A 27,554-nucleotide genomic window follows, 5' to 3' on the forward strand; every position below is an offset into this window, starting at 1 on the left:
TTTTTTCAAGTCTGGCATTATTAAACATATTTTTGCTGTTTGTTTGTACATTAAGGGCGAGCTCGCTTGAGAAGTCAGGCTACATTATCCTCGGGTAACATAGGTTACTTAATATTTTATCGTGGTTACTCATAAATGGCCTCGATAGTGAAAAGGAGTAGGGAAAAATAAAAGATTCAAAGTAAGGTTTAGTTTTTATTGTTTTCTCAATACCTTTGCAAGGTTGGTAAGTGATAACCTGATAAACAATACAGAATGGATACTACATTTTTCATCATTTCTGCATGGTTGAAGTACACTGCGATTTGCCAACTGCAGCGTAGGACGGAAAACGTGTCCTTTTACTTTAGGTATATTTTATTTAGGTACATAAGTAAGTAGGTAAGGGAGTGTTCAGAGAAAATGTACTTACAATTAATAATTTCAAGAAATCTCGATCTACTTATTCGACATGTACCTACTTTTATGTAGGAAAGCTTTTAGCATGATTGCATGGTATGAGTGTACGTTTTCAGATAAACAGTTGAACTCTCCACAATTGACTGTTGTATACCACCTGTTTATAAGAAAAATATATTGTTAGTTGATGACAAAACAATGCATAGTACTTAGGTAATATCAAATTCATTTTCTATCATCCAGTTTATAAGTTTGACACAAACAAAGACAAGCACAATTTATTTAACAAATAAACATTACACTAAAATGCAAGAACAATACACAATCAATAATTTGGCAATTGTTTTTAGTGAATTTAATAATCGGAAGCTCCAATTATTGAGCAATACTTAATTTAACAATTTCAGGCCTTTGCCAATATTTTAAACAGTGTAGTCAGTGTTGCCGTTTCAAAATAAAAAAATAGCTACAGTAGCATTTTCTGACTAGCAGTAAAATAAAAAGGAATTCATATTTTATTCATAACGAGTCCTTTTACACTACCCGCTTTTGTCATAAGAGTTGTTCATCATACTTATTATAATGTCTAGGAAGACAGAATAAATACCTACTACAAATTGGCCAAATTAATAAAAATATTCAAAAAGCAATAAATATTATCATATCACACAATAATATCCATAATTAGGTACTTAATAAATCGATGATTAACTTAATAATTCTAATTAATATTCAGGTATACATAAGAATAGCAAACGTTTTTCATTAGATACGTCGATACAATCATAAAATACATTCCCGTATTAAAATACCTACCTATCTACGTTTCGTATCAAATTTTAAATGATTCTTTTCATGTACTTGATTTATAAAAACTTGTTTGCTATAAAAACTAATATAATACTAACTGAAAACTAGTCACAGTTTATTCTTTACTTTCTACATTTATGAAAATATCTAGACAACAAGTTTATTTATTGTTTATGATTATTTTGCAAAATCACATTTTTAAAACTTAAAAATTAAATTAAAATAATCGTCATTTCCTCCCATTGCTTAATACAGATCCGCTTCTTCATTATTTTACGTTATGAAATAAAATGTTCAATATTTTTAACGTTTTTTTTGTCTTTTTTAATACATTTTTAATTTTCTTCGCGTTTGTCATTTAAAAGGTGCTTGATTAAACTTTTCGAATTGTGCAAACTGGGTGCAACGACGGCAACCTTTCTTTCTCATGAACTTTTTACATTTTCAAGTAACGCAATGTTAATGCTAACTTTTTTATCACACAGATCATAACGGGTCCCAAAAATTTTATAAACCATGAGACAGAATAGTTTCCGCTCGATCAACGAGTGGTAATGAAGCGTTCGCCTAAATGAGTAGAGTAATCATATTCACAAATCTTTGAACCCCAAAAACATCGATAGGATACGAAAACCCACGTCAAAACAAAACCAGATTTATTTTTGGTCTCAATATTTTTAATATAGGTACTATGCATGGAATGTTAAGAAAGATCTTTTTAGTGTCAACCAAAATAGTGGTAAATATTGGTTGTATGTATGGTGTAGAGGCCGCGTGACGTGGGTTCTATAGATCGTCAAATGTTAGGGTTCCAAGTAATGGTAAACGCTAGTATTGTTGAGATCAGTAACTAGGCTAGCGCTAGAGAACGCAGCAAACGGCTACAGCTCTCGAATCTGACTGGAAGCGTGATGAGGCATTAGCTATATAGGTACGTATCAAAATGTAGGCAGACTTGTATGAAACGACCAACAAGAAAGCCATTCGTTGTCAATATCAAGAAGTAGATACTAGGAGATTAAAAATGCTAACGGCAGAAAAATATCGCACAGGCCCTATGTATAGAAGTCTAAGAGCGCTTGCACAGAGAACCGGGTCGTACCGTAGAAGCCCTTTAATTTGTTTGATTAGGGCAAGACTACGGCGAATGTTGGCTTGTACAAGCGCAGTAACGGAGCTAATACCTGTCGTATCGACTCGGGTCGGACCGAGAGCACTAGCCGCCCCATCTTAAAGCTACTACTAAAATTCTCTAGACGATCAAAGATCGCAAGCTAAATTGATTTTATTCAAAAGTCTTAAAAAAATAAAATCTGCTAGTGATCAACGTTAACGCGTTAGCGGGGACGCAAGACGGCGCGCACCGTTCGGAAACGCTTCTCGAAGCCGAGCTTCGTGTACAGCGACCGCGACGCCTCGTTCTCCGGACGAATCACCACGAAGGGCTTGTAGCCGCGGGCCGCCACCTCCTTGGTCAGGCGCCGGGCGAGGTAGATGCCGTAGCCTTTCCTGCGGAACTCGGGCCTAGTTTGCATGGAGAACATAGCGCCGTAGTAGGACTGGACCATCCAAGCGGCGAGCTTCCCTTCCACGAAGATGCCGTAGGCGGGCAGTTCGGCGACCAGCTTCTCGAATACTTCGCGGCATTCTATATCGCTCGCCGGGTAGAGGTCGTGGACCGCCTTCATGTGCTCGGGTTGCAAGCGAACTAACTCCACGTCCGGTGGCAATCTGCAATCAATTTATTGATTGTGTTAACTCTGATGATTCTTTATGAATCCCGTAAGAAATGAAAGGCTTTTGAGAAGAAAATTGCTATTCGGATGACTTATTTCAGAAAGTAAGAACTAGAGTTTATTCCTTACCCATCAGTACTGTCGTCTTGAGGTGGGTTATCACAGACGTAGACGTCACCAGTAATCTTGTCGTGGGCCTCATAGTGCCTCTCGAAGCGGTTCACGATAGCCTCGTGAGTGAAGTTCAGGTACAACGGCTGCGTGAGGTCGAGGAGTATGTCCTCTGACGTCAGCAGGTCCACCAGCTCAGCGCGCTCCGATGGACAGAACACTGTCACGCTCTCGTATGTAGTTTGGTTCGGCTGGAAACATTGCAATTGGGAGTCATTAGAGAATGATCGGAATGAGCTCGTTACGATTGTGTGTCTGTGCTAAACATGACACAGCTAAAGTTTAAGTTCAGTCTTTCGATCTCGTGGAGACCCTAATAATTCTAAAGCTAATAAATAGGTTGATACCATTTATGTTCTGTAATATTTCCTATGTTCTTGAAAAATGAAAAAGTTGTAAATGTTGCCAGGTGTATCTGGGTAAGATTGACGCACAAAGAAGCTCAATTTTATGACCTATGTCTGGCCGGTGAGGCAATCAAACGAATATTGTGTCTAAAATTAGGACCCGCCTCGTAAAGGTCAGATTCTAGGAAAATTCCCGAAAATAGAATTAGAGCTAGTAATATGGAAACCTTCCTACATTTATGAAGTCATTGCTTGTAACAAAAACGAAATTAGACCTTTTATACCAAAGTAAAACGTTTGATGTAAATGTTGTTCCCAAATTGCATTAAGACCATCTACATGGAAGACTAAGTACTCAGCGGTTTTTGTAACGTACCTATGTCTGCCGAATCTTGCTGCCACATCAATATAAGTTAAACCTCTTACTTTCACTAAAGTTGGTTCACTAAAAATTATGTTATCTATCATAACGTATTTGAAACTTAATATTGTATCACAAAATCTACGTAGTAGTTATTTAATGACTCATAATAGTTTCAGTTCCCATGAGTCTTCATTAGTCGGCTATGGAAACGCGACTATTAAGTTTAGTTACATTCTCTAGTAAAAAACTGATGATAATTAAGTGCATGTGTATAATTAAGGAGTTGTTCGTTAGTGCTTGTGGTTAATTTATATAAGGTTTACTTTTGCTTGTATATTTACATTTCTCTTCTTTTATAACATCAGCCGCTGTAGCCGATAATTGGCTAGGAGGACATCATCATCATGTAATGTTCAAGGTAACGAGAATTGGGACAACAGTCAGAATATTTCTCTGAAATAAGTAAATCATATATGGTTGCTGGGTTTTAGCGCTAAAGCCAAATCCAGGATTATCGAATGAGGAATTTGCGAGCTCATGCCATTACTGACGGTACTGGTATTATCGAATACAAAACATCAATCCGATTAATAAATCTTTACAATCGAACAAAAAACTGTAAATGTTTCCAAAGCGAGATTTCAGATTGTGCTCGAAAATGGCTTGGGCTTAGTATTAAGTCTAGATAGGTTCTGAGGATAATCGCCTACGGTCGGCTATGCCATATAATTAAGCAGGGCTCTTAAGCCGGTCTCGGCTGTCGATCCCAATGTCTTTATCAAGTGGGCGTATTTGTTTAACTAAGTAGGTAAAGCAGTTTCAAAAAGCGATCATTTTGAAAAATAATTTTAATTAACTAGGTACCTATTATGTGATCGGATGTCTGCATTTTCCTTGTCAACATCCATTTGAGTTTGTAAGAAAGCGCTGAATAAATTATGAATCGTCAAATACGAGATGAGAGCACTTCGAAAGATTAGATTCTAACTGACAGAACAATTTGTGGAATTTTCTGTGACATTCACTGACTAGATACCAGTACCTAAGCTTCGTTAGTCACGCTAAAACTTGAAACTGGCTGGCTAAACTTGGCTAATTTTAGTTTTCAAGTATTTGTAGGTCTCTATGTGCCCAAGTTTATAGGTAAAAAGATAATATATTGGTTTACCATAAAATACATTAATAAGGCGACAAAAAGGTTACCAGGCCATCTATAATTACAAAATAAACGTGATTTGCACAAGATATCGAAAATTATCCTACTTTTATCAACTCCGGTCATTAAGTTAAAAAAACATCACACCACGTTTAACAGATAAAAACCGCAAAAGTTTCTAGAACGTTTTGTAGATAACGATCCTTAAACGAGTTGTAGGCACTTTGAAATAAGATAAATCCCCTACATTTAGGTAAAACCAGACCGCGCTCCCAGACTAAAAAAAAAATGTAGAACTATAACACCAACCAATCGGATTTATTTCTGTCTCGGGGAAGCTTAAGCAGGATTAAAGTAACCTGATCAAATAGGTAAATAAATAAATAAATATAGGTATTTTGCTTTGCTTTCTCGTTTTTTTTTGCCGTGAATATGTGAAGGGAGCAGAGATTTTCTTGGAAAAAGAGAAGCACTCTTGACGAGCCCTTGTAAACGCTTACGTCATGAGATAAGTGATGTTGTGTAGCAAAACTCGGAAACGACGCAACCTTAAATGTCGGTTTTAGGGAGTGGAACAAATCTATGGATATTGGATTTTTTGCTGCAAATTCAGGAAGGTATTGCGCTGAAACTGTTATTGATAGAATTGAGAGAAACGGTGATTTCATGTAAATTAGTCGTTGGGACAAAAAATGGGAGCAATTTATTGACTGAAATGTGTCGGTCACTGGTTAATATGGAACTGTTGAAAACTTAAAGGCTTGGAAAAATTACACCCGATTATGTAAGCCACATTACAATATATCAACATTGGATCCTTATTTCACCTCAATTTATATCCGACCTACATATAAAATAATCCACAGTAAATCCCAGAAGAACGAACATAAAGAACGAATTTTCTTTACGAAACTATTCCTCTATGCAATTCATCACGGGCCAGTAGACGCGCAGTTAAATAATGCATGCAGCGGCAGAGCAAATACGAGCGACACAGCTCGTTAGTTCTATACACTCTATCCCAAAGGTACCTACCAGACAAGGAGAACAAAATAACTAGCGGATACGTCAACGCTAAATCTCCTAAGAAAGTAGTGCGTCAAGATGTGGGTCTTCGGTAGACGAGGAACGAGGAGATCCGCCTTCTTTGGAACCAACGAGAAGGCGCCTGAACCACCTACCCTTTGGCATCTCCGCTTATCTTTCCTTCCTCCATGCTCTATGTATCCCTAAGGTACCACAGCAGAAGATAGGTTTTATAAAGCTGTCGGCGAACAAAGATCGAAGTGCAAGTCATAACATAATTAAAAGTTGTACGCTCATTAGACTTGCGTGATACGCCATTTTGTTGATGGCCTGTACTCGACAAATGATTTGCGAAAGTATTAAGACTGCTTTGCATGGCAAGCTGAAAAACTGATGATTATTCTGCAGGACTTTATGAATAGTTAAAGTTTTTCACAATTCATCATTATTGATAACTGACAAGTTTTAAGAAAACTAAGTCCAAAATTATTCTTATTGAGATTTCATTGGTTAAGTGCTCCGATGTAAATAAGGCACTTAAATATGTAGAAGCCTTTTCTTAAAACCAAGCTTTTCACACTTTCTTACATTGTGTTACCATTACCAAGAAAACTCCCGAACGTCACGTTCCAAACTCATTTCCGCAGGGCGTTTTATGGATTAAAATAGCAACAACCCTTAACCTTTAACGTTAAGTAATGACATTTTCGTTTGTATAGCACTAATGACTGGTGGAATAATATAGTAACTCTGGTTTTGGCACTTCCAGGTAGTCGTTTGTTTCTTGGAAGGCTCTGATATTCTTGTCGAGATTTGGAGTGGAAAAGTTTGTACGTTTATTTTTAGTGCGTATGTAGGTGTGTACAGAATAATATGTGTGGATAAGATGGCTGCAGGTATCTATCCAATCCATAGCTTAAGTAAATAAACTCTTGAATTTGGTGTTTGTTCGTGACAAATTCTTGAATTTGGTGTTTGTTCGTGACAGATACCGCGTGGATTTACAAAGAAAATTGCAGTTTTTTTTTCATTAAACAAATCAGCATCTCCTATATTTTTTTTTATATTATTCTTTGTTTATTAAGGGACAGTTATAATATAATATTTCGTATCATTAAATCATCATTTTTGACTTCCCTGTCATATATGATACACACCAAATGTTTAACTATCGTCTCTACATCGTCAACAGTGAAATGGTTAATAACAGCGACAATTTTAAAACACCCCAAGATTAAACAAATGGCTGTTTCTTGTATATTAAAACAGAGAAAATAAGACCCACTAACTTTGTAGTACCCACTTCAATTTTAATCTCGCCCAAGTACACGGTAAGGAACAAAAGGTCACTTTTGAATAATTTAAGCAGGCCGTTTGACGTAAAATGAACGAGACTAGTTTCTGTTTTCAATTTTAGGTTCTTGTTGTAAAGAAAAAACTAAATTCTCGTTCTTTATTTTTTCTTGTTCGAGTAGTTTGTTTTGCAAGTAACGAGTTTTAGTTTTAAAAGAAAGCTTATTATTTTTCTTTTTCTTACTATTTTTAACACCACAGGTGTAGTGTATCTAAATGATATGCAGTTTGAACTTATCCGTTTATGTACGCATGTGTGCTCAAAGTTGCCTTTTCATCTAGATTGATCAATCTGCGGTTTACAAAAATAAATGATTTAATGAGAAATTAACTTACCGTACTAGTACAGCCGGGGAAGTGTAGACAGATCGGATCCTCGGGCCAATTCTTCGCTACATAAAAATGGAAGTCCCACACCTTGTTGTTTAGATATGTTTGAATCGTTTGATGAAACTATAAACAAACAAACAAATATATAATTAAAACCATTCTATATTAAATAAGTTCTAAGTTCTATTAATAAAGGTTCAAGTATTTCATAACGCCTACATAAAGAATGAAACGTTTGATATTACATATTACGACTTTATGGTCGACCCTCTATGATCCCTTCAGATTTATATTGCCTATAAACGCAAAGGACCGTTTAATTTTTGCTCTTTGATTCACAGAACAGCAGTGATATTCGTCATAATTAACTTTCAAATATAATTTGTTACTTCCAAAATTACATTAATATTTTCCCAAAAATAAAAAAAATAACAACACCAAAGCAATAAAAAAACTTGATGAAAAATCTTTCCTCCCGAATTTCAAAGGCGAAGTAAAACCTCGTTAAAAGTTACCTTTAAAGATTCAGGCATATACTGCACTAAGATATCGGCCACAGCTGGGAGCTCGTCTTCTGAAACCAATCGAAAGTTTTTCCCTTCGGGCACGATTTCCATCTCTGAAACAAACGTTGCAACGGTTTTCATTTCGCTCAAGGTAATAAGTGGCGGGAAAATGGAACGCTTGTATGTCAAATACTGGCTGGCAAAGGCAGTTGTGCAAACAGCCAATATGTGTATTGAATGCCAGTTTTTTAACATGAAGGTTTTAATAGTGTTTGCTTTTCCTGTCTGTACGGTTATTTATAATGGATTGTGTTAGTTTATGTAAATGTGCGCTTATTTATGGGCAATTTAATCTGCAGACTTTTACAAATATTATTTTGCGGATATAAAGACAGGCGAGATAAAAACTTGCAATAAGCGCGGTAAATCAAAATCGATAGAACAGTTTAAGTAATCACAGTTGTCATTACCGGTTCAAAGATTATCCTTTGAAACAACTTGTATCGTAAATTAATCAGCAATCATTCCAACAGTTTCTGCGAACTATACATTGTTAACTAGCCTTCTACGGTATCGGTATTAAGGCAGTCAATAATGTTGTACTGCATGCAATCTGACTTATTAGCCAAACGTTTTGTACATTATTAATGAACCTTATTACTAGGCAATAAAGTTTAGAATACGTTTACAGATTGACTCTAAAGCATGAGAGTTCAAACACCTGTATATTTTTACAAACATTTATGGTGTATTACAATGTAACCCGAAAGAGGTTGTTAACTTGCTCATGTTATCGCAATGGAAATCTGTGACCGTTTTTATATCTAACAAATAATATGGTTAGCTACCAAGGTTTTATTTCTGAACGAAATAACTACAGACACGCTATGGCGTCAACGGTCATGTTATGTGTTTTTATAATCAGATTATGGGGATAAAATACCCCAATATTAGCAAAGTGAATTACCGGAAATTACAGGGTTATATTGAAAAAAAGTTTTTAAAACTGAATATTATAGATACTTAGCCCCAAATCTGAATTAAACAGTGCTAAGAATTTATTTACATAATTTAGCCTTCAAAGTAGCCATACCTAAGACCGACATAATTATCATTTGGAATACATACTAATAAGAATAAAGATGTAGGTATACACAATAGCTCACTACTTATTTTAGTAGCCTAACTATCAGAAGGGCAAGAAAAGAGATCCCCTAAAAGAAGAAAAAGTAACCGGCCATACATTTGCTACGAATTTACTACGCGGCTACGCAGCGACTACAGCTACGTTCCGCATACCGGACCCACATTAGACAAAATGAAACTAACTTTATTACAACTACTATAAGACTGGTTTTTGTTTAACATTACACAGAAGTCGTAGCAGTCTTGTAAACAATTTTATATGAAATTTTATGAAACTGCAACAACCACGTTTGAAAGATAAAATCTTGGACAGAAAAGCGCATTGTAAACGAAATTCATGCCAACGTACGAGTGTCGTTGAAAGGGAATTACTGAATGTCAGCCAGATTTGATCTTGTTGAGTTATTTATTTTATTTGAACTCCGATTTCACTTTGTTGATGTATTGTGTTATGTAATTTGATTTAAAGTTGTAGGTTTGTATTCTGTGGGTATGTACTATCTATTATGTATTGCCACTGCCAATTATGTACAGAGATCAAAAACTTTTGTAAAAAAAGTAAAACTATGCTGAAAACCATTTCCAAATCGGTTCGGCCAAACGGTAAATACAGGTCAAACTGAAAACCTCCTTTTTTAAGTCGGTTAAAAATTGCTTATACCTACGGTTTTATTCACGTATCAAAACCACATATTTTCAGACTGTCGCATCGTACGTAAGTAAACTTTTTACATTGTCGTCAATAAAATGCATAAACGTCAAACCCCTTTCTATGAAGTAGGTTAAAAATCAACACGTAACATTATGGGGTCATATAAACTGACATAGAAACTTGCATGTTGCACGATATATACTAATAATATGGTACACGGTCCATGTACGTCAGAGGTACAAAACCTTTTACTTTGTAGGCGATAAGGTAAACATTATGTGTAATCATAAAATATATTAAAACCGCAATAGTTAATCGAATACAGACCAATGACAACCAAAAAAGATGTAAAAAACTGGATATGAATTTTGAAATGAATGATTAAAGGTGGCGGAAAACATCTAGAGGGAAATGCCTGAATGCCTGAAATCACCAACCCGCATTGAGCAGGCGTGGTGATTGGAGGCCTGTGCCCAGCAGTGGGGCGATAAAAAGGCTGATGATGATGAATCACATCGAGATGTTAAGATTTATATAAGAAACACATTACAGACTCCATCTTATTCTATTCGTCCGTTTTACCATCAAAGTCGTGACAAGCAGACATTCGCATTTTCTGCAGTTTATCCAGAAAGTCATACACGATGGATTTCGTGACGGTCTGCAGCTTATTCGGAGCGTTTTATATGCGGTACGCTAAATGAAGTGCAATTTGCAAACGTTGAGTTTATACGCGAAACATCGTTAGTGACCTTGTTATGCGGTTCTGCATTCAGTTTATGTAAAAACTTATGCTTAAAGCTGCAGCTTAAATGTATCATGGTTTTTTTATATAAAAGTTAGGTGATAAAAATGATTAAAACTTCCACCGAAAGTGTTACATCATTTTATTTAACGAGATTTTTTTAACAAATGTTGTCTATCTAAATTTTTGCTTTAGCTATAAATATAAATACTTAAACTGAAACTTCGTCTTCAGGTTTTTATTTCGTATTAAATAATATTATCTAAAAATTTTACTTAAAAATCCAAAATCCTGTTCCTTGAAAGTCTCTATCCATTTTAATGAACTAGTTGACAGTATAAGAAGCTTCAACATAAATCTTAAAAGCTTTTCATACAATAGACAGCTCATACAGGATGTTCAGAGTTAGGAAGCTTTCATGCATGTAAGAGTATATTTCATAGAAATGCTGTGATGCTTCAAAAGCAATTGGTGTTTTACAGAGGAATTTATTGGCGATTTAATACGCGAAATATGATTGAAGTTGGCATATTTCAACTATATTGGAAATCCAATAATTATTCCGAGAATCAGATTTCCAAAAGCTGATTAATTAGTTTCGGTAATCAACCATAAACCAATATTCAGAAGCCAGCGAAAATCATAAACAAATCAATTCATCTATAAAAAAAAAAACTTTTGAATTTGAATATCGAATCCCCATCCCGCCCAACTTTCCACAAAAACAAAAGCGAAACGTGAGTGATTGTTACGGAATAACAAAAGCATTGATTGCGAAAAAATCACGTGTTAATAGGGTATGAAAAACACGAATATTGTAGCAACGTATAACAGTCGGCATATCGATTCCTAGGATCACGAGGCCGTACTATGTTATTGTACTTTTATGGGTAATAACTGACATTTCGCCTTTAATGGGAATTTGCAGACGTTATGGATAGTCGGGGTTTATGTTGATGTTTCTTGAGTGGTATTTGGGTCAATGTGGACGGTATTCGAGCTATTAATAGCCGTCTAAAATGTAGGCCTAAAATAGTGCTGTGCTTGCTATTAATTTATGTGGGAGGTACAAAGCATAGACAACATGCTATGATGAAAGAACTCATAGCAACCTTATCGAAGCCGTATTATCGTATCATAGAGGAGCCTATATTTAATGTACCCAAAATTGATAACCTATCCATTAGTCGTTCTGTTTAGTACAGATAAGATTTTCATATAATATGAACTAAAACCTACCTACTTAATGAAAAAATCCTATATTGGACAAAATTATTATATGTATCAGTACCTACCTAGACCACTCATTATGAACTTAGGATGTTAATTAATGTGCTTGTAATAAATACGGCGAAACACGGAGGTTGCACCACCTTATTTGTTTAGATCTTTGTTGCACTAGTACGTGACGTGCTGCATATCAATCATATTAATTAATCACTCCATACTATGCGTAATAAATTAATTTAATAGTAGGGAACTTTTTTCTTGGGGAATTGTAAATTCTCCTCGTGGCCTGGGCTTCAAAATTCTAAATAAGTGTTGTTTTTTTTCTTGAGTTGTGATAGTTACCAAGAAATCTTAAAAAAAACCATTGAAAAAATACTTTCCGCAAACCTTTTCGTTCTTTTAACAACACCCAATTTTCCGTGAGCACAAATACGTTTAAAACTAAAGTCTAATTATCTCCCAACATTTTCCAATGTAATACACAGATTCATCAGGTTTGCTAACTTCATGAAATTCCGCTCAACTTTCATATTTCCCTCGGTATTGAAGTTAATACGTAATTAGCTGCACGTTAGCCTTTTAATATTAATTGCCGGCGGGCTACTTATCTTGTAGCCTCAGGGATGTTTTTAATGGATGTATCTAATTAGCGGGACAGTTTATGCTGTGTACCGATTACTGAGCAGGTTTTAAACGTGGGGTAAAGAGGATTTTATTAGAAGGAGAGTTTTATAAGTGAAAATATGAGAGTCGTGTTATAAGAAAGGGATAGATACTTGTATAGTTTTGGGGACAAAGAAAGGTATAGCCTTTTCCTTATGAAGTATAAACATCTTAAAATAAGATAAAATTATAATATTAATAGACTCTAATCAAAATGAATAAAGTAAAGTGACAGCCATTATTTGTTATTTATTTAAACCGTGACCTGTTTAAGAGATTGTAGCCCGGCTTATTTTTTGAACGTCGGATTTTTGATGCTCGTTATGGAAATGGAAATGTCACTGAAAAAGGAATACATGAACCTAGTTTGGTATTCTGGAATTGGGCTGGAAATGAACAACTCCTAGGTAGTATGGCGAATCTACATTAACGACATTAACATATTCGTTTAAAATCTGGTACTGTAAAACACGAAAAAAATACCTCCCATAAAAACAAAACATTACATGTTACACGTAAATATTTTCTGTCTAATTACGCCGTACTTTCTAAAGGTAGCAATTAAATTTGCAATTTAAAGCAGGGGCTTGCTACCCCTGCAGTTGGCAGGAAGGGTTGGTCGAATGCACCGGGCGTTTCAAGGACAACGGTGACGTCACGAGCACGTTCCGTTCCACGTAGGGTTGGTAAATGCTTCTGGTAGACGGTTAATACAACGTGACGTTTGTTTTGTGTTGATTGTGCTAATAATGTAGGCTGGTTTGGATGGAGAAAATATGTAGGTGAGAAATATATTTATTCCAGGTAGTGACATAAACGAAGGCGTATAGAGATAATTAGTAGAACAGTATTATCTACTAAACTAATTTCAACTGGATGACCGCACATAATGTATAGAGTAAGTAATAGAGAATTGTCCGAAAGTCATAAACTGCATAGAAAAATGTAAAGAATTCCAAGGTAAGTATTCAAAACACGGAATACAGATTTCAAACTGATATATTTTTCTACCGAGACAACCCTGCCCCGGGCTAGCAGGTATCTGCATACAAGCATGTCCGTATAAATTCGTTATTAATTATGTTAGTATGCAATGCGTGCCTTGTATAAAATAAAGCTATGTACTACCTCTAACGAGGACGCTCCATGTATATACTACGGGTATGTACATATATGGACTGTTTATAAAACGCGGTTTATCTGCATCGTGGGGCGGTACTTAAAAATGCCGCATCATAGGGGTGGTTCAGTATTTTATCTATTTAGCTCTATCAGCACTAAAACTAAAATAACTTATTTCAAGTAAAATATATTCTACATTAAGGTTGATAGTCCAAAGTAACCACCATAGCGACCACTTCCTGTACAGATTGTTCTAAAACATGAAAGAAAATGCTCCTATTTTTACAAAAGAGTCTCGCGGATAAAATCCTGGAAAGAAAAAGAGTAGTGCCTTTATAAATCAACGATAACTGAGTGGAAGGAAGTGATCGACACTTTATTTTATAAGCTGCCTGACCAAGAATGCAATTCCGCAATTTATTGATTCTCAATCAAGTTTGTAACTCCCTGATTTTTATGCTCTATCGTATGTTTTTTACTATTCTAGCGTTTCTTCGGAGAGAGTAAAATAATTTTAGATCAAAAGAAAATTCTAGACTACATAGACTTTTAAATAAATTATTATGCTTTTTGGGTACGCACGATTGTATGTGATTCTTTTACCAAAAACTACGCGACAGATTTGGAGGAAAATTCTAGACTATATAGACTTTTAAATAAATTATTATGCTTTTTGGGTACGCACGATTGTATGTGATTCTTTTACCAAAAACTACGCGACAGATTTGGAGGAAAATTCTAGACTATATAGACTTTTAAATAAATTATTATGCTTTTTGGGTACGCACGATTGTATGTGATTCTTTTACCAAAAACTACGCGACAGATTTGGAGGAAAATCGGCAGCAAAGTGACATACCTACTTGATTTAAACCATTCGATTTCCAGTATATCGATTCAAGCAGAAGGTAGTATATTCGTAAAAAAACTGATTGTAAGCTCGTAAAACATGTGATAGATGTTCGAAGGGTGTGTTATGTGAAGTTTTATCATACCCGAGGTTTAAGGGATTTAGCGCTTTTGATAAAACAGACCTCGAAAGCCTTTTTATGGTGTCTATACGTAAATGTTGGAAGAATGTAAGATTGGTACAAGTTTGGATTGTCGACCTTTGAAATAAATTCTTTTTTTAACGATGTGGTTTTGTGGAGTAGGCATATTACCTATTGTTTAAGAGTTGGTAATGAATAAAGAGGAAACTTTGCAAGTGTGTATGCTTACAATAAGGTACCTAAGGTTAGTGTGTAGGTAAGATGCTTAAAGAATAGTTTATAAATACAATAAAAGGAACATTAAACAGTTTTACTATCCACGTGTCTTCAATAAGATATTCAATGCTTAAGTAACTACATTAATTACTTATGTAAATGCACGTTTTTCATTTAGTTTTCCCGTGGAAACCGCATACGTAGGTAGGTATACTAGTTAAAACTTGATTGAAATAAACGGGACAAATGAACACGTTTGCTTAAAAGGATTTTTTGTACCATTGGATTTAAAGATTAACAGTTTTATCTTTATAAATTGGTTTAGCTTTTCAACAAAACTTGCATGAATATGTTATGAAGCTAGCTTAATAATGTTGTATAGCTGATAAAGCCTTTATTAATAACATGTTGAAGGCTATGTATAGAAAGTTTAAAGAAACTCAATTTAACAATGATGCATTTTCTCCCAGTTTTAATAACGATGTTTATGCTACGAACTACCAAGATATATAACCTTCTTACTATAAAACTTTAAGCAATTCAAAATGCGAACGCCTCGAGCAAGCAGCCAGAAGGCAAATTGAAATCTTTTCTAGCCAGGTAGTTTTAATACCAGCCAGTTCGAGTTTCAATTAAAGAATTAAACTAGGTGGGAGTAAGGAGGATTTATCCATCGGATTAATGTTTCCACCTCAATTGCTTCAGGCGACTTCAGTACCTACTGAGGGCTGAATTATTACTTCGCTCAGTAGCTTGAGGACATATAGGTATGTCCTTTTGTTAGGTACGGAAACCCGGTACTGCGGAACTTTGGGAGAACATACAAAGGAATCCGTCGTGAATTTTAAGCCTCGTGCTCTTTTGTGTCAGCGATTTTCCAGGTCAGAAAATAATTTAATAGGTTTATTATAGTTTGTGCGATGTGTTTTGTTATTTTGGTGAATAAGGTTACATTTTAAACGAGTCGAGGCATATTCCGCGCTTGGTGCAAAATATTCTCCAGCATTTTCTTGCTATTACTGTAGTGGGTATACCTTCTAATGAGAATGAGCCAGTATTATGATTTATTTGGGCACTCATTATCGACGAACGGAAAGATTCGGAAATGTTCAGAACATTTTTCGTGAAAAATGGTATGATATTTTTGGCAGATTACGAGTAGCTTCGTCGGGCGCTCCCTGGTCAACCAGACGCAATATCAACCTACTAGACAGGTTATACATTTTGCCGCAGTGACCTATAGACGCTCATTTTAATATGAAAGAAAACAAGTATTTCTTATTTGTGAACCGTCTGATATTTAAATGGAACATGAATTATGTTCTGTAACTAAATAAGTCAGCCATATATAGATGTCTTACGTAACATGTACACAATAGAATAGAATAGCGAGAGAAGAGGTAAAATGTAGGCTGAATGCTTGAGAATCAGAGATATGTCTGTCAAACAAAGAAAATTGCGGGCTCAATTTGTAGCGTATCTTAAATAGGGGACCGCTTCGCTGGGAATTGTCTACCTTTTTGTTTTACATTTTATTATGTGTTTATCTTAATAACCTTACCTGATAGGAACGTGAGCTAAATTATGTTTCGCTTCGTTTTGAATAATAAGATTTGAGGCTTTTACGCATTTTATTTAAGAACAGAGAAGTAAAAAGAAATTGGCAGTTCATTTAAACTTTTATCTCAATTTCAGATACTTGTTAAAGTAATTATTTATTGTTGGGTTCAGTTTATGTACATATTTACATGACGTAAAAAAAGCCTTATTTATACATATATACAACTAAAAAATGGCATCAAAAAACTCCTCATCGCTGCCCACCGGGAGTGTACCCAAGAGGCTGGCAGCATTGCCACGTTGGATGGCAATGCTTAATTTTTGACCAAAATAAAAACCAGCCTTTGGGTCACTTGAAGTGTCAGCAAGTCGCTTGTTTAAATAAAAAGTTCAAATCAAAACGCGCGACTTCTGAAACTCAGTTATTTATCCAACAACTTGAATGACTTCCTAATGCGGATAAGTTAATCATATCAGCAAAAACCAATTATTAAAACAGGAGCTTGAGAAACACCTAAATAAGCCTCTTCCATCCTATTTTCAATCAATTTTTTTCAAGGAAACCTCTTCCACCTAACTACCACATTAAACCCAAGTCCCACTCCACTAAAAACTAAAACCAACATGTTATACTCGCACGCGACAAAACAGCAGCCATATTAAGTCAGCAACGCCATTGCGTGTTCACCGTCGCCCTTGAATCTGTGCTGCAGTGACGATCGATGGATTACCACTATAAATCTCTTAGCAATCCTATTTATGCTTCCATGCGTATACTAATTGAAATGTCGATGATGTAGCATTTGCGGTTTAAGGGTATAAAGTGTCAACTTTATTTCCCGATACAACTTATAATTTGCTAAGCATGCTTGCTGACATTGTGAAACGTTTTTTCAGCAATTGTCAAACATGTTTTTTATGAGTAAATCGTAGTAGACATCAATTAAAAAATGAATCAAATTATTTTCAATTACGATTTTAGTAAAAAGTTCGGTAAAAATAGTTTTTAATTAAACAGGTAAAAGGCACTCTTGATGCTCATCCAAATAAAGCATTGTTGACGTTATCTATGCGCATTCCATTTCTAAATTGGAATATTTTGTCGGTTCGCAATAAATGATTGAAATGATTTATTGTTTGACATCAGCGCTGAATTTTAATTAGTCTCCGACAAAACGAATTTATTACTGCGGGAACATCGTTTATTTTCGGAAGATTATGTGAATTATTTATTGATTTGATTTGTATTCAGCAGATAAAAATTAATGGCCTTATATGTCTGTACCTATTTTCAAATTGTGCCAACAGAATAAGAGAAAATCCATTATATTATTTTTAAGAGTTAAAAGTTCCGGGAATTAATAATGGCGAGAAAGTTTATTGAAGACCAACAGCCAGTTCACAATGGTACAATTATACGTTTCGCTGAAGCTAAAGAACGAACTTTAAAACTTATATAATGTAGTTTTCAACAAGTAATTATATTGCACTTTTAGATTCGGCCTAAACTTGTTCTGAGGAAAATTGGAGCACTTTTCAAAGTTCCAAATAACGCAAGGCACGGATTCAAGTAATAGGGGTACGAATGCGCTTTCTGCGAATTTGATGCAAGTCCTCTTGTTGTTCAGAGTCAAAACAATGGGTAAAGTAGGTCAGTAAACTTGCATAGTAGAACCACGAACAACAGTAGTACTTTGTGAACTAGTATTGTAGTAGTACAACGTCAAAACGTTATGTATCATGCCTTTGTGGCTGCAGTTGGCCTCATCAAGATTTACTCGTTTGGCTTATTGTGAAGGGGCCATTCCATGTATCTTTGTGCGCTATATCCCAGTGGTAATGTATTATTTAGTCGTTGAACCGTCTAATACTGGTAATGGAAAATTAACAAGTCTAATTTGTGTTTGTTAGAACAAACCTCCAGATCAGATTATTTTTCGGATTTTCGGAACTCCCGGTGGTCATCAGAGGTCATCTCTTGGTGTTCAACACACTTGGTGTTACTGGTCTTTAAAAGGAGTATCTACGCTGTTGAGTTGCAGGTTTTGACGGTTGTATATGAAAATAAAAACTGAGTAGTCTTAGTTCCATGTGAACTAAATTGAAACAGTGAAAACAGCATACGCTTTTTGAAACTAATTGCATAACCAACGACGCAAAACTGCTTACTGCGTAATAATGTCGTTTATAAACTTGTGTCAAGTAGATGAGAACAAAATTCACAAAATTAACTACCACGGGAATATCAATTATGAATTTCCACGAAAGTACTTAGTAAGCTTTATGAAATTCATCTGGAGTTCGCCCTACGTTTGAACTTTCACTATGGTACTCATTTTCATAAAGCTGCCTTTTGATAATAGGTAGAGCCTACGTAGGTTTTATTGGAATTGTGTACTAAAAACTAATTAAGCTATTGTTCTGTCGTTTCCAGAAATTAGAGTGTAGTTGTGCAATTTCCAAAGATATACCTACAAGTAGGGACTACAATCTACATAATATTAATAATCTCGGTAACAATAAGTTGCAGGCAAATTGTACCAGTCACGATTTAGTATCTTGGATATTTTCATAAGTAACGAGGAAGAGAAGTAGACAACAAAACTTTAGTAAGTATGTGTCGTGCTGCCATACAGGTGCGGACGCTGAACTTTTGACACCCCTTCCTTTTAAACGTGATTAAAACATTCAAAAATGTTTCTCGTTTTAATTCCAGTTCATACCGGCTTTGGCTTACAAGGGCTTTTCAGTTCCTCATTACTATAACATCTTGGCATCATCGCCTGAAAACGTATCTAGGTTAACACCGCTTAAGTATTCGAGCGGAAAAATGTTTTTTTTTCTATCGCGCCTCGCCCTTGTGCGGTATTTAATTATAAGATGGTTTATTTTCACGCCTTATAGTGTAGTTTGGGTCAAAGTTGAAGTTAATGATTGTCTTGTACGACTGAGATGGTATACAGTGTTGAGTCATCACTTAAGACGAACAAGCCAGTTGTGGATGCCAAGCAATTGAACTCTCCAGGAAAAACAAGCGTGATGCAACGGTATAATAATATGTACACGTGTAAGAAATACGTTATGCATACGAAATAAATCTATTATGACTGACTGGCAGGTGCAGAAGACAACTGCTATATTAATGCAAAAACATGACACTCAGTTATCATGAAGAATTACAATAAACTGCCAGGTGGTAGGCGAGAATTACTGGCGTGAGTGACGAGCAAGACAGCTGTTAACCTCTGCATCATCTGTGTGGACAAACTGTAGATTTTCATAGCGTGTCTATATAATATACATACTTGTTTATCTCACGCACCTACACCATTAATTAGCTAATGTTCTATTTCTAAAGATTAAACAAAAAAGTTCGCGTGATCGTCCGTTTAGCGTGTAACCTAAGTTCCCGCACGATTTATTGTGAACGGTGTTTCTTAGGCTTCCGAGCTTTTATAATGATACTTAAATTGTATGGAATGAATAATGGGTGATGGAAATTAATATTTAGTGTGTCCTTGGCTCAGCGAAAATGCAAGCAAGAGCTTGAATGAAAATGTCGCCAATAATACAGAAGGGCCCTCGTATTGATTCGTTTGCATACGAAGTTATGTTTGAGGCGGAATATCGAGGCTGAATAAATATACATGTAGGTTTTACTATGCCCTAAATATGTTGTGACAAACAAAGAAGCGAATTTGCATGAGAGCTTCGCTAAATGTATATTTTCATGTAAATAAAGCTAATCACTGAACCGATACGCTTGGCTCAATGACTTTTTACAGCCGGTAGTATATAAAAATGTTCGCTTCCGTGAAAATGGACGTTTCAATGTGTTGAACTGACTTATTTTGTGATGCTATAAAAGGGCATGGGCTTTTTATACAATATTTATTTCTACCATAATACATTTCAAGTTAAACACCGCTTAAGATAGGGGGCAATCGCCTACTAAACCGTTCGTCATTGAGAAACATATCCCTACATATTTTTTTTACACTTTATTCACGGAGTACGCTAAAGCTTGATTTTCTAAAGTTTGCATGTTGATCAAACACGAAAATTATACAAAGAAAAATACTTCTTAAAATTCAAAATCCTATCTTTCTACATGTGTGAGAGCTCGGAGATAACTCATTAACTCTGCCTCAAAGGATTGTTATACGATACGGGCAAAATGTGAAAATGTCTTGCAAAAAGTTTGGTATAACGGAACGTGGAAAATATGACAAACTTTTTCGCAAGACAAATTGATGTTCTAATTTTGAAATAAGCAAATTTTTTTTTAGCTTTACATTGTTTTAGCTACAGGGCATTTAAGCATTTTGTTTTATTTAGGCATTGTCTGTGGTTGTGCAAACAATTGAATATACAAATGAATTCATTGAAATGTCAGTGTTGGTTGCACTCTAATCAGTATCAGCCTTACTTATAAAATAATAAGTTATACTTAAGAGATGTTTAAGAAAAAATCTTACTTATAAACGTGGCTGAAATAAATCATTTTCTTAGCAATGTCTTAAATGAGCTGTCAAATTAAGTAGCCTCACACCCTTGTTTAACCCGCTAATTATCAAAATGGCTGGATTCTTACCAGCTGATTTTTCATTTCCGGTTTATTGACAGCTCAACTTTTTAATTTTATATTTTACGGATGCCATTGTTGCCATTACACAACGTTTTGATGACAAATATTTTTTTAAGCTACCAACATTCCGGTAGTGTTGAGTGAGAAATTAGTATGTTTTTATATCATTATCTGTTCATTACTTAAGACATGCTTAAGCAACGTTTATAGGTCAAAATAATTTAATCACTACTTAAGGCTTTAAGTAGTAATTACTTAAAACATTGCTTAGAAGATGATTTGTTGATTTTTATAAGTAAGGCTGTAAATGTTTTATGTGTAGGAGTTTATATGGCGACCATAAATAATAGATGCAATTACCGCATCACGTGCGGCTGAATGTTGACGCATTATTATTAATTACCAGCCTTACTGATAAAAATCAACAAATCATCTTCTAAGCATTGTTTTAAGTAATTACAACTTAAAGCCTTAAGTAGTGATTAATTTATTTTGACCTATAAACGTTGCTTAAGCATGTCTTAAGTAATGAACAGATAATGACATAAAAACATACTAATTTCTCAACACTACCGCAATGTCGGTAGCTTAAAAAAATATTTGTCATCAAAACGTTGTGTAATGGCAACAATGGCATCCGTAAAATATAAAATTAAAAAGTTGAGCTGTCAATAAACCGGAAATGAAAAATCAGCTGGTAAGAATCCAGCCATTTTGATAATTAGCGGGTTAAACAAGGGTGTGAGGCTATTTAATTTGACAGCTCATTTAAGACATTGCTAAGAAAATGATTTATTTCAGCCACGTTTATAAGTAAGATTTTTTCTTAAACATCTCTTAAGTATAACTTATTATTTTATAAGTAAGGCTGTACGTATTTAAAATATTAATTATTTGATTGTAGCCGATCTATGCTATGAAGGCAATTTTTTTTTGGTAAACTTTTTAGTGAGTTATCAATAAATCTATATTAATTTTTCGAATATGAAAAAAAAAAAAAAATTAGCCTTATTCAGTAATCTGCTATTTTATATGAATTGTATACTTGAAAGTTACTTTGAAATACGATAGTTATAGAAATATTGAATGGGACTTAGGTCGATACCATCTTAATGCCGTGTAAGTCCTCACGAAACCCGAATATTTTCTCTACATACATATTCAGAGCGCGGTGGGATTCTAGTTGGTACAGAATTATATTCTTATATTATTGCCTGACGAAAAAGCTTTTATGTAAAAGAAAATAACAAGTGAAAATTGGTTTTTGGATTTATGGCTTGCCAGTGCTTTTTCTCGTAACCAAACATAATATTATGCACCTATATTTTTTAGGATAAGTCATGTTAAAAGTTGTATAGAGCATTGGGCACTGTTAGGTATTCTCCGCCACGAAATCATAAACCGTGACATTTTATAAAAATCCTTTTATATTGAATTCAAATGCAGTCACAGGCACAATACATTATTCCGCATAATATTTCAATTGACAATAAATTCCTTTGGCCCGATTCACTTTGACGACAGCCAGAGAAAGTCCTGTGTGAATACGAGATGGCTTCATAACATTCTTACATTATTCACTTCAAAATATGAAAATATTCCACATTTTAAAATTGAATTTAGAATATCGATGAGAACGTTTAAATATGGCGTCTGATGTAACGTCATTTAGCTGCATCGGGCTTCCCGAAGCAAGATGTTTAAGCACTGCTTGAACATGTATTTAGCTAGAGCCCAATTGCAACAATTTAAAAGCTTTGATATCCCCACTGGTAGAGAGCGAGAAGTTTTTGTAAAATATGTCACTGGTCTGGCGTGCACTTGGAGAGGCCTATGTCCAGCAGTGGACTGCGATAGGCTGATGATGTGATGATGTGATGTGATGTCACTGGTCAAGTGGAGCCGAAGTCCGTGGGGGACAGTGGGAATATACTTACTATGTAAAACAGTATTTATCTTTGTCAATCACTACACACTTTTTATTGAAACACGATTTTTCAATAAAACAGTTTCGTTTTCGGGCTTTTTTGTCTGTTAAAGTTTTGGCCACGTGTAAAGTGGCTTAACTTGAAGTTTCTGATTTTTGATTCAAAAGAGTACCTATTGATGTGGTTCAGGAAATGTAGGATCTTTATTTCAGTATTACGATCTTCAATAAAGACACTTTTAATGGGAACAGGCGTACGACAGCGATCGCAGGGTTTTATGAAAGATTTTACAGTTAAGTGAAAGTAAAATGTTTCATCGCGTTTAAGAAGCTAGCTTTTGTTAAGAAGAGTGGCACTCTAGTGTAGATCGATAGCCGTTTGAATGGAAGCCGTCTTGATAGCCTAGTTTTTGTGGCGGCTTAGCAGAATTTACGCGACACAAGGACAATAGGCTTGGATACCACCGTAATGTCTGCCCCTCTCGTCTCGTCTGAGGTCGTTTTATTTGTACTATTTCTATCTAGGTAAGGATTAGTTTGTCTGTCTGCTTAACGACCTTTTCGTTTGTGTAGATTCGATTTTGATTGTCGAAAGTTTTGTGGTTTGCGCAGAGTTTAGACGACATTAGAACATGCTGTGTGTTCCTGCACAAGGATAAAAACTAGCCTGTATATTTGACGTGTATAAGCTATATACGTGTATTACTGCCAAGTTTTAAAATCCATTCAGATGTTTTTGCATGAAAGTGTAACAAACTCACATAGAGACATTCATTATAGCCTTAAAAACTTTCGCATTTATAATTTTAGTAAGATATTCATGAGACAGTTTGAAGAGTAAAATGTATTTTTAAATAAATACAAAGAAGGCTAAGTATAGTAGGTCACAACAAAAGTGTTATAACGTTAAAAGGCCCTATCACATTTCCACTCGGAGCGAAGACATTTGTCTTAGGCGCCGGTCTAGGGCTGGTATTTAACAAATGATGTGGAAATGTTCAGCCATTTCATCTACCATTACCGCCGAGTAGTTTCTCGTCTGAATGTACCTTTCCTTTTTAGTTGGGGAATGTTTATTAAAACAATGCCAAAGAAAAAACAAAATTAATGTCGAACTATTTATGGAAAAGCTGAGAACAGTTTTTCAAACTTTTAAAGTAGGACTTCCAAATGTCCTATAATTTTCCTTGAGTTTGTAATTATTATCTTAGAAGTTTTCTGTTAAATTGACTGCTTTCAGACTACCTGATTATGTCCCTCGTGTACGCTCGGCTTTTGTATAAAATTCGGTTCGAAAGTTGCTAGAAAAGTCGAGCGAAAAATCCGCTAGTGTGAAACTGCAGATACAGGGGAAAGGCAACAAACAGTGAAACAAATCTTTCTAATAATATGTTGTTATCTATAAGTTTTCTTCAAAGGCCAACGTCATAGAGACATAGCAGTTCTAAATTAGTCAGATCTGATAAGACTAGAAACTGCCGCAGTCCATTTGGCATAACACATTTAAGTTCTATTTTAATTTAACGCTACGACACCGGTAACTAAGGCTTAGGACTTAGACTAGCTGTTGTACTATTCCAGTAATGTAATGCGAAACTTTGGCCCATTTTACATTGCCTCGAATGGATTAATGACATGCATAATGAGTATGGGGTCAGACAAATTTTAATGTGACTCTATAAGTATTATAAATACATATGTATCTTGGCTCCCGACGGCTGAACGTAAGGTGTACTAAATGTAAAGGAAAACAATTTGACGAAATTTCTGAAAACGTCATTTCAACTATCTAACAACAGAATTGCACCCATCATCCTCCGAGCCTTTTTCCCAACTGTGTTGGGGTCGGCTTCCAGTATTGCGCCCATCAATCAAAATATTACAAAAATACATTATAGTTGATGTAACTCCCACAGTCATAGCCTGAATTACATCAGATGAGTATCTGCAACACGGATCACAAAATGACTAGCGGAGATGTCATACGCAAAATCACATAAAAAAGTAGCGCGCCAAAATGCGGGTGATCGGGGGTCGAGAGACATTACTAGCGCCACCCTCCCGTTTAGTTTTCCTAAAACCAAATCACCAATCAAGATCAAACTTTGTCTCAAGGAATCCGAACGCCTCGTAACGTCAGCTTAAAAGTAACTGATTATTTTGGTCACGGACCTACAAGAAGGCGCCTGACCTACCTGTCTGGCATCTCCATATCTTTCCTTCCTCTATGATTAGTAATGTATGCACACGAGTACTGCACCGATAGCTCAGCGCTCAAGGACATACTACTGCAGTGTTGCAAGGTCAATTTGTTCAATTACATACATATCCTGAAGTAACACGTACAATTAAGAGGAACCGATGTGAAAAATATTAAACTAAACAATATTACAAATGGAATATGGATATGCTTGTGGTGAAAGAGCATTGCGGTAAAACGGTAGAAACAGTTTTGATAAAAGGTCCAAAGAAAAAATTGGGACCCTGAGAGACAGTTTTAGGTTTTTTTTAATCCGGGTTCGTGAAATCGTTCAGTAGGTACAGATCAATGGTTCAAGAAAGGTGCATGACTAATCATGAAATCGATGTGGGAATTCCTAATTTACAGTGGACGTTCCACGAAACTGCAGTCATGCTACATTCGGAAGAGGTGTGACTAATTTTCTTTAGCAGAAGTTATGACAAACATAAATGAAGCTTTTAAAATCAATTTAAACATTAATCTTGCATAAAAGCGTAACACCGGACTTAAAATCGTTATTCTTGCTAATATTATAACGCGATATGAATGTAGGTACATACATATATGTACATGTATGTTGCTCTTTCATGGAAATATTGATGATTCTTTGCAGTAATCATCCAGATGTTTCCCAAACTATACGGAGTCGGTATCCAATGTTAACCAGATGCAGCTTATTGCCAATGTTTTACTTTGACCGTCTACCTATCTGATCTCCTGAACCCAGTAATCCGATACCCCTTGGTAACTGGCTGTCAGACTTTCTGTCTACTGACCCCTAACTACTGCCAAAGATGTTCAAATGTCAGCCGGGAACCACAGAGGTGCGTTAAACATCTCTGAATAATAAAGGCTTCTTTTTATCCATGTGTGGGAAGTAGTTCCCTCGGGTCGTGGGTAAAACCGCGGGTGGAAACTAGTATCAAATGTCCCATAAAATATATTTTGTTACGTGTAATATATACGAAGTATTGATAAACCTAAAAATAGGTACACCCACAATCATAGAATCCTCACAACATTTATTAATCTCTGTTACTAAGAACGCCGGTTTTGAGACCATAAGAAGCTTTTGATATTTCAGAAATTGTAAACCTTTTTCGTATAATTAATTAATTTCTAGATATAAACTGCTGTTGTGAAGTCAGATTACTCAAGGGTGTATTTTTTTTAATGAACAAAAGAAAGAGAGCCACGGAATGTCAGTTGGATGCGCTTGCCTCAATGGAAGCTCCATTGAGGTAGGTTTGAATGTCAGCTCGTTCTTTTTATGAATGTGCTCAAGCTTGCATGATGCAGGTACGCGTATAAATAAGGTAAGTCTCATTCATAGAAGAGGCAGAGGTATTCCAAATAATCATTTGACAGATCTCTAAAGCAAATCATTTTACAAGTATCGTCTTTTCAAATATAAAATTGTCAAATGTGCGACTATAAAGTGTTTGAAACAAAGACTATCAAAAACGTAATTTCTTTGCCGTCTCGCGAAATTGCGACGTCAACACGCTTGGCACGACAGCTGTATGGTTTGTTAAATTTTTTATTGCTCTGAGGAACCGCACGAGATCCGAGTGAACGCTTCACTTAACTGATAGTGGATTCTTCTTACAAAACACGAACGTTTTTAAAGTAAGTGGGCTTTGGTAGTCTAGACTAAAATCGTAAAATGGAATATAAGGTAATCAATCGGTAATAACTATAGAACTTTGATCACGAAATGGAAGAGTGACAGGCGTCGTAGACAACGGACACACACGCAAAACGTCATAAGTACTATGTAAAAATAGGCGATTTACTACATGTATAGTATGTAATGCAGATTCTAGTGGAAGCCGTAATGAGGAAAGGTCAAACACAATGCCTTACTCGTCAATTAGAGGATTAACGGCATAACCAACATACGGCAGCTGACAAAAGAGGAACAAGGATTTCTATCGCGTTCGCACTCTTTTGTCATAATGCAGCTACCCCAGGTGTACAACTGGGAGCGGATATTTTTTGCTTGCAGCCAAACAATTAAATGTGGCATTGTACCGCAAATGAATAGCGGATCCAGGGCGGACATGTCATTGCAAACACATAATGAAAGGTATACCTTTTATCCGGCGAGCCCTGTGTGCGAACGCCGGCGTCCGTGGCGGTTAGCCCCTGGTGATGTAGTGTCGAGTGGGTCGGGTGATGGAAGCGCCAAGGAGGGCTCCTGGCCGCGAGGGGCCGGCGTTGCTGCGCGTAGCGAGCGATGGGCGCGCGTGTGCCTCGAGGTCGGTTTGCCG

The 27,554-nt window shown here is 35.7% G+C and overlaps 1 protein-coding gene across 1 annotated transcript; it reads right to left on the reverse strand.

Annotated features, from left to right (window-relative positions):
- Positions 1-370: 370 nt before the first annotated feature.
- Positions 371-27,517, reverse strand: LOC110372030 (uncharacterized). The gene is made up of 5 exons (XM_021328540.3): positions 27,377-27,517; positions 8,208-8,311; positions 7,699-7,815; positions 3,075-3,307; positions 371-2,940 (listed from the first exon to the last, which is right to left on the reverse strand). The coding sequence occupies exons 2-5, from the start codon at positions 8,307-8,309 to the stop codon at positions 2,547-2,549; spliced, it is 846 nt and encodes a 281-aa protein (XP_021184215.1). The 5' UTR covers positions 8,310-8,311; positions 27,377-27,517; the 3' UTR covers positions 371-2,546.
- Positions 27,518-27,554: the final 37 nt, after the last annotated feature.

This window comes from Helicoverpa armigera, chromosome 7 (assembly GCF_030705265.1).
Source record: "Helicoverpa armigera isolate CAAS_96S chromosome 7, ASM3070526v1, whole genome shotgun sequence".
In the NCBI taxonomy this organism is placed as follows: domain Eukaryota; kingdom Metazoa; phylum Arthropoda; class Insecta; order Lepidoptera; family Noctuidae; genus Helicoverpa; species Helicoverpa armigera.

Excerpts from the sequence above, each read along its gene's own strand:
- LOC110372030 (XM_021328540.3), bottom strand. The coding sequence starts at position 8,309 with ATGGAAATCGTGCCCGAAGGGAAAAACTTTCGATTGGTTTCAGAAGAC. Across the intron at positions 3,308-7,698 it reads TCCCCGGCTGTACTAGTACG|CCGAACCAAACTACATACGA; the intron begins GTAAGTTAATTT and ends CAATGTTTCCAG. Across the intron at positions 2,941-3,074 it reads CAAGACGACAGTACTGATGG|ATTGCCACCGGACGTGGAGT; the intron begins GTAAGGAATAAA and ends AATTGATTGCAG.